Genomic DNA, 8,561 nt, shown 5'->3' on the forward strand with positions numbered 1-8,561 from the left:
TCACTATCAGTATGATGTCTCGCTACAGTTTGCTGTCATCTTAAGCCACCCTCGATGATGACAGTTTCCTTCCTCTTGCTCTCTACACTCCACCTTATCGGCGAGATGGGATAATTACTCGGTTTAGCTAACAGGCGTGGCACAATCATGCACCGTGGTCGGGGCAGCATGATGAGTTAGGCGAGGCGATCATCGATGAAGCCCGCACGAAGGCGGCTCTGAATGCAGAGCACTTCAGCACCAACAACACCAAATCTTCAGTCTTCTCCGACACGGCTCGGTCGATCGGCGGTTAGAATCGCAAGCTTGGCAACGGAAGATACGACGACGAGACATGATCATAATGGTGCTACCTGATAGTGACGAAGCTTTCCTTGCGTTTCACTCATCTCCTTTACTTCAGTTACCAACGGATGGTACCAATCGGCAGTGGTTCAGTAAAGAGATCGTCAGCGTTTTTTTACTTGCAGAGGTTGACTTGGTGAGTCAGTTCAATAACACATGGAACGTGCAGCAACAGGTGTGGCACGGTGCATGCGTCAGACATGGCAGAAGCTATCGCCCATAACCTGAACCTCACCATACTGCGAAATAACAAAGGCAAGAAATGCGTTGCAGGTGCATTGCATATTTGCATTGCATACCTGCCATGCGTACCTAGTTTTTTCAGAAGCCATATTCGTCAGGGCATGCGCCTAAAACCACTTTCCACGAACTAGAAACGAAGACAAAGCGTTCATCTATCCAGTTTCAGGACAACATCGTGCAGGTACAGAACGAGACGAGCTATGTGCAGCGAGAGAACCGCTGAATTCTGAACCATATATGCCTACGCAGTTAACACAACAGGAGTACTACCTACCACGCAGCAAGGCGTGGTTTAGCTATCTTCAGTTCCGATAAAAGACAAATCAATAGTACTAACTACTAGTACAAAACAAAATGCTACAGCTTCCATAGAAGAAAAGCAACAAGGTACAGCCGCTTGGTGAGGACGTCCTTGTTCGAGGTGATATTCAGGTAGAGCGAGTTCAGCTGTCGCGGGTGCTTGATTCATGCAGTGGCTGAGGTCCCGGTGCTGACGGAGACGGTTTGCTCGATAGCTTCATCAGATAAATGAACGGGCTTATTATACCTTCTTGAAGAATGACATTATGTTCTTCCCTTGCTTGGGCGCAGCAGCCTTGCCAGGTTTCTTGCTGCCTGCTGCCGTCTTGCTGGAAGCATTGGTTCTCTCAGTGTTAGCTGCTGGCTGTGGCTTGCTTGGAAGAGTTGGCCTGCCGCAAAATGGTCAAGGACAGAAATCAGTTGATTTCTCAGTGAGATGAATCAGAACTGATGCAATAGCTCAGGTTAAAAACACCACAGACAAAGCGATTTATAAGTAAGAGCTTCAAAGAGCAAAATATAATTGTTGCGACATCCAGGATACTTATATTTCTTATTCATAAGCTAGATGGTAAAGCTTCTGAAAGAGGTCTAAAAATGTTTTATTCTTTTCATTGTAGATGGTAGATGGTTCAGTGGCATGATCTAAACAATGAATTAAAGCAATATATATTTCTTGATCGACCCTGATGCAAAATTATTTCTTTCTCTGATGAATTAACAAGAAAAGACCAGTTACTAGCTAAGCAGCCTAACATAAACTGTTTCACTAACAACAGTAACAGCATGGGGTCAAATTATAAGGTGAAAATGTAAGTAAAGAATTCTTAAGAATTTCAAGGAATACAGAATGCAGCACATTACCTAGTTGGGGCATCCGTATTGGTCGCATTTTTCTCTGCCTTATCACTTGCAGGAGCTTCGCCCTCCCAGACAACCTCAGTTACTAAAATAGAATACAAGCAGAGCTTCAGGTATTTACAATCATGTGGATGGAAAGTAGATGGAAGAATTTAAGCAAAATGATTAGCTAAAATAATTGTGAATCTGTGATGCAATCGACGGAAATATTGCTTGAAAAACTAGTTTTATGACACCTTTAACTAAATTTCTAGACTTCTCATATATGCATTCAAAACAACACATGCAGAAAATAATACTCCGTATTAGACACACAATCTTGAGCTATAAAGACTATCAACCATAAATAAGTCAAGTTGCTTACACAAAATGTTCGCTGGGTTGATTAGCTACTACATTTGAACATATTACTATATTAGGATATTATTTCCAAAAACTGCCACATCACAATAAATGTTTTGCAATAGATTATCAACAACAGATAACATGCAGTTCTCGAAAAAAAAACTTAACGATTACACAATAGAATTATAGCAAGGAGAATATATGTTCCGAATGTATTTTTAGTTTTTGCTTTTGTAAAAACCAGCAAGCCTAAGAAAATGATATAGGTATGACAGAACAATGCATAACTTGTTTCATGCGATAGTATTACCTTCTCTGCCCCGCTCATCTATACGTGTCTTCAAGACCTTCCTTCTTTTTGGTGAGGTAGAAGCAGCCTCGGGAGCATTATCCTTCTTGTTTCCTTCAGTCGGTGGATCGTTGCTCTTTTCTTTTAAGGTAATCCCAGAATGGCTGATACCATTGTCGCTTTTAGTCTTACATTCAGAAGCCAATTCAGAATCTGTCCCGTTTGTGAAGGCTTTCACATCACTCGATGTCTCCTGCTTGATTTCCAGTTTCTTCTGTTCTGATTTATTGTCTTGAGCAGCTTCAGTGACAGATTTCTTGGCACACTGTTTTGCTGGCTCTGGAGTTGCAATGGCTTCAAAATCGTCATCGTCATCATCATCTGAACAATCAAAGATTGCTCTTCTCTTTCTGATACTTGCACCACTGGAGGCCCGCTTGTAGTGTGCACTTCTTTCATCATCGCTGCTATCAGCATCTGCTTCTTCTTTTGCACATATCTGTGCATCAGCTGTAACTGAAAATATTTACAGCATGGAAATTTCAGCAGTGTGATACAATTCATATATGAGTAAATTATACATGAAACATGCAAGAAAGTAAAGCAACATGGTTTAAAACATGAGGTTTCATGAGGAAATACCAGCAACACTTGGCACATCTGTAACTTTAGTGACAGCTGGAGCCTTGGGTTTTGCTGATGCACGGCCCCACATTGTAGCCAGGGATCCACCATTACTGGGCGCATTCTTCCCGTTCTGAGCTTTGGCTTTATTTGAATTTGCAGCAACTGATGGTTCTTTGACAGCAGGAGCGTTAACAGTTTTATCCAAGACTGGAGCATTATCTTTCTCAGCCTTAATGCTTGTTCCTTTCACTGGATTGGATGGTTCAGGTAGATGTTGCTGTCGAGCAATAGAAGACTGTTCTTTTGGAGCAGTACTAGGTTTTGACAGTGCAGGTGCTACAACACTATTCATAGGCTTCGGAGGCATTGAGCTCACTTGCTTCCCATTGGTAGTCCGCTTGACAAAAGAATTCACAACACCACAAAACCTGTTCCAGAATTCAGAAGCTTTAGAACCATGACAATGGAAAGGTGCCATAACATTGGCATGCTTTTCTTATACAAAATTGAGAAAAACATTGACATGTCTAAAATACAGTTGACCAAAATATGCTTGAGACAGAACTATTAGCCTTTTGATTCACTATCATCTATAATATACACCCCCCTTGTCTGTCAAACAGATATCTCATACTATTCTAATCAGATACATATCCTTTGTAAGTATGTCTACACATTATTTTGGGGGCAAAGTAAGGGGACTGCAGTGAGCAGTACCTATTATCTCTCAAGCAATTCTCTTTGTCAGATGGCTGGTTGAAAAGCTCCTCTGCCTGCACGAATTCAGGATTCCAAAGTACAGCAGTATCTTTTGGAATACATGCCTGGATACTGTAAACCTGAACTGAACAAGAATCCTTAAATGTTTGCCTTGCTTCTGCATCATACAAAGAAAACAACTATTTAGAAGAAAGGATGACTCTTAAAACCAACATATCACTGGAGACTGGAGAAAGATAAATAGTCTAGAATTTTGTTCTGAGCTACAACATACATTAATCATAAACTGGGTGCTGTAAGTCCCCCAAAAAGAAATCTGATGTCCCCACATTACCTTCAAGTTTAGGGCCAGAAGTGAGTTTTACGCAATAATTTTCGGGATTGTTCTTTAACCACCCAGACACACTGTAAATCACTTGGTGATCAGCTCCATGTTTGTTGACAAACTCCTGAAGCAATCTGGACAGAACAAGAGACTAGTCAGGCCTGATCATGATATTACAGTTATGCAATGAGTATCACAAGAGAAAGCAATGTATCACCTCTTGGCATCATTTGATGATACAGAAAAATTCCGACTAAGCCATTTGTATGAAATCTGTTAGAAGAAAACACGTACATTGTGGGAACATCAGCCAACATGTAAACAATCAAGACGGTCTGAACAATGATTAACAAGTAACCACTAAACAAGTACATAAAAAAATTTCAAGTGAGAAGATGGAACATTGTTTCATAGTTAACTTGAGTAACACGTTGTTTCTTAATTACTCTGAAGTCTGAATGAACTAATGGTACACATCAATCTCACTGGATGTTATGTCATACCCATCTTTGATGAGGTTTTCATGCTGAAACGATTTAGCCAGTAGAAAACTGAAGACCAATTTTATAGACAGGAATATAAACATCTACAATGTTGCATAATACATATACTATGAGTCTATGACAATATATTTCAGGGTTGATCTATTGTTATTGACTTGGTATTCTAAATGTTCATATTTCTATCTATAGGGTTGGTCAAGCTTAATTACAGTACCACTAAATAAGTACATACAAAAATCCCAAGTGAGAAGACGAAACATTGGTTCATAGTTAACTTGAGTAACACATTGTTGCTTAATCGCTCTGAAGTCTGAATGAACTAACGGTATACATCAGTCTCATTTGATGTTATCTCATGGCCATCTTTGATGGGGTTTTCATGCTGAAATGATTTAGCCGGTACAAAACTGAAGATTGCAGTAGTTTTAGCTAGCCCTTTAGACAAAGGAATCCAGTACTGCTTGTACAATCCATATAGAGATTGCACCTCAATGGTGTTTTTCACCATGAAAAAAAAGGAAAAAATGAATCCAATCAGAGCAACCGCACCGCAAATAACCCCAAATAACATTGGCTCCCTTTTCCTTCGAATTCCCCCCGCATAATCAGACGTTGACCCAGAATGGGTCACCCACCAGACCATAACAGCCGCACCAAAATCACCGGCAGAAACAACACCCCAGCATAAACAGCAACCCTAACTGAAATCCTCCGCACCATCGGAGCCAGCAAGAAACATAAAACCAACGGAACCTAGGAAATCGCGTCTCCCCTGACCGTTGACGCCGAGAAGCCACACACAGGCAGCAAGGCGGCGCGGATCGAACGACTGAATCGTCAGAGCAGTAATCGAGCCGTCAGAGAGGGGGGTTGTTTGGGTGAGTTACCACGCGGAGCTGGTCGGAGAAGAGGGCGTGGATCTGGGGCAGCAGGTCGAGCAGCGCTCCGTCGGCCATCGTCGGGGTGAGGGGGGAGGGGAGGGGCTCCGTTCCTGATCCGGAAGATTCTAGAACCCTCGCTAGGGTTTCTGATTGGGGAGCGGCGGGGGAAGAAGGGGGACTGGGGAGAATGAATGGGCACGGGATTGGATTTTCCCGCCTCCCCTATTTTGTTGGCGCCGGACGGAGGAGGCCGACGGCGCCAAGTTCACGAGGCTGAAAAGGAGGAACCCGCTCGAGCTCGAGCGTGACTATCTCTACTACTTAAAAAGAAGGAACGTGTTCCCCCTTCTCCCTCAGTTTGGTCGTCCTTTGATCGTCCACCTCCCCTTCCTTCGTCGCCCACCCACCTGGGCCAGGCATCAACATGGGCCGCCCGACTGGTGGCCCACCTGAAGCGACCAGAATTCTTGCCGTCGCTGGTCGCCCGACCTGATTTTACGCTCGCGCGAATGAGAGGCTCGAGAGAGCGAGAGGATGTAGGGTTCCGCCGCCGCTGTCTCCGTCCCTTGCTCCGGCCGTCCCTGGCGATCTGGCGAGAATAAGCTTGTCCCGGTCCAGTAGAGATGCAAGGCCAGCCTCCTCCTGCGCTCTGAGGCACACACTCAAGGACCCGCACCCCGCCCCGGCGCCCCCATCCTTCTCCTTCGGGCTGCCATGCCCAGCGCCACTTCCTCCTCCAACGCCATCCATCGACTCCATGAGTACGCTGCGATCCACGCGCCTCTAGATCCAAGCATCCCTGGCGATGGTACCCCTGTCGCCGCCGACATGGATCCCAAGAAGCCCTCTACCGCATGGATCCGGCGCCATCGCCTCCCCCTCGACCATCGGTAATCCCCCTGCTTGTCCATGTTCACCACCGCCCGACGCCCTTCAAAGATCGTGACCAAGAGGAGCAGCACATACCCTCAAAAAAAGAGGAGCAGCACGGAGTCAATCTGGGCATGGAGGCCCAGATCCGACCCCCCTCCTCCTCCTTGCCCCTCTCTCTAATTCTTTCTCTCATATTGCAAATCAATTTCGTTCGTGTTTTAGCAAATATGTAGCAATCAGATTATTTACCATGTAATCTGTTTTTCCGCAGTCAATTTTAGGTCACTGGATGCACGAATCGAAGCACTAGTAGAAAAAGAGGCTTCCGTCCACCCCCATTAGTCCCGGAAATATTCGAACCGCGACTAAAGGGGGCTTTAGTCGCGGTTCGGGAGGCGACCCGCGACTAATGCTCCATCCGCGACGAAAGGGTACCCCTTTAGTCGCGGTTCGGGAGGCGGCCAGCGGAAAAACCTTTAGTCGCGGTTGGGGACACCAACCGCGACTAAAGGTTTCCGAGTTTTTTTACTCCCACGCACCCTGCACCCCCCCCCCCCGTGGATCGCCTTTTTTTGGTTTGTAAAATACAAAAGAAAATGATAGAAAATTCAAAAAAAAAATTGTTTTCAGATTCTTGTATGTTATGCAACCTACTTTTCGGAGAAATTAAGAAATTCGAATTTCCACTTTTTTTGCAAAAAAAGTTAAAAAAATGGTAAAACCGCAATAACTTTTGCATACGACGTCGGAAAAAAACGTATAATATATCAAAAAAATCCTGGGAAAAAGTTACATCCGGATTCACCAGGGTTTACCCGGTTAGCCAATTTTTAGATTCTCAAAATTCCAAATGGAAATACAAAAGCAGGAAGATTTTAGTTTTTTCTATAAATTATGGATTTTATATATTTTAAATTTTTTAAAACCTAAAATTAATAATTTCATTCTGCATAAAGATTACTATCATTTTTACCCAATTTTTAGATTTTCAAATTTTTAGATTTTAGGTTTGGCAAAAAATATATTTAATTAATTAATAAAATTAAAAATAATACAAATTAAAAAGTTAATGTTTATTTATTTATTCAATATTATTATTACATCATTACTTTTATTTATTAAAATAATTATTTGAAATTCAAACAATAAAGAAATGTGACATCGATCAACATGTTAATAGGATTGATATGATACTACTATCACATACATGCGCGCGAAGCACTTGGATGCGGAACGGAATGGAACTCGGAAGTTAAGCGTGCTAGAGGTGGAGTAGTGGGAGGATGGGTGACCGAGCGGGAAGTTTGACCACGAGTAAGTAATTTGACTAGAGATAAGTGTAGTTAGAGATAGAGACTAAGCTATGCAAATAACTGAAATAAGAGAAATTCTGAAAAAAAAAGAAAAAAAAAACGGAGTGAAAAAAAATTAGAAATCCAAATGAATTAAAAAAATTAACGAAATAGCCTTTAGTCCCGGTTGGGGACACCAACCGCGACTAAAGGTCCTTCGCTCAGGCGCACGGTAGCCGCCCACGTGGACGGGCCTTTAGTCGCGGTTCGTAAGCAACCGCGACTAAAGGGGGGGCCTTTAGTCGCGCTTAATTAGTCGCGGTTGCGCAACCGCGACTAATGGCAGTTGCGAACCGCGACTAAAGGCCATTTTTCTACCAGTGAAGCATGGTTTCAGTGAATGGATGAGCGCTCGTCAGGCCACAACCGCCGGCGAGTCTGTCGTCGCGGACTTGACGGACTGCTTGGCGGGATTGGCGCCAGGTTCAGGTAGGTCGGCTTCCTAGCCTTCATCGTCACGTGGGGGCAGCTCAATCCTCAAGTCCCCGTACGTAGCTGTGAATAAGGTAATTTCTAATCGACATCACTTGTGCGGTTTATTCTGAGAGCAGATGTACTACTTACCAGTGAGGTTTCAGTGTTAATTCTTTTGGGGACAATCACAATTGTTGCTCTCTTTCACAGTTTCACTAACAAAGGTGAGCACTTCTACCTATATGCACATACATTCGCTGATTCAGCTAAAGCAGATATTACATTGGTTGTGAATCAGTTTTTTGGTATAATACTCACAACTGGGTGAATACCTAGAAGGTTGTTGTTTCCATTGACATTTCCGTCAAAAAAATTAATTGTACTACATGATATGAATTGATAATCAGAAGTTAAATAGTTTATCTTATCAGTAACTTTTACGATAATTCAAATGTGCAGATATATTTCATCTGATGCTTTCAT

The 8,561-nt window shown here is 43.0% G+C and overlaps 1 protein-coding gene across 1 annotated transcript; it reads right to left on the minus strand.

The window, feature by feature from the left end:
- Positions 1 to 796: 796 nt before the first annotated feature.
- On the minus strand, positions 797 to 5,625 carry LOC127341783 (uncharacterized). Its single transcript, XM_051367716.2, has 8 exons — positions 5,446 to 5,625; positions 4,273 to 4,328; positions 4,065 to 4,189; positions 3,728 to 3,887; positions 3,026 to 3,438; positions 2,405 to 2,899; positions 1,753 to 1,834; positions 797 to 1,277 (listed from the first exon to the last, which is right to left on the minus strand). Exons 1-8 carry the CDS (start codon positions 5,512 to 5,514, stop codon positions 1,130 to 1,132), a joined length of 1,548 nt encoding a protein of 515 aa, XP_051223676.1. The 5' UTR covers positions 5,515 to 5,625; the 3' UTR covers positions 797 to 1,129.
- Positions 5,626 to 8,561: the final 2,936 nt, after the last annotated feature.

Source organism: Lolium perenne, chromosome 3, assembly GCF_019359855.2.
Source record: "Lolium perenne isolate Kyuss_39 chromosome 3, Kyuss_2.0, whole genome shotgun sequence".
Lineage (NCBI taxonomy): Eukaryota > Viridiplantae > Streptophyta > Magnoliopsida > Poales > Poaceae > Lolium > Lolium perenne.

Bases quoted from the DNA above. Each gene is read 5' to 3' on its own strand.
- LOC127341783 (XM_051367716.2), bottom strand. From the start codon at position 5,514: ATGGCCGACGGAGCGCTGCTCGACCTGCTGCCCCAGATCCACGCCCTC. The intron at 4,329-5,445 runs GTAACTCACCCA...TTCTTCTAACAG, and splicing joins TCTCCGACCAGCTCCGCGTG to ATTTCATACAAATGGCTTAG. The intron at 1,278-1,752 runs GTAATGTGCTGC...ATTTTGCGGCAG, and splicing joins AATACGGATGCCCCAACTAG to GCCAACTCTTCCAAGCAAGC.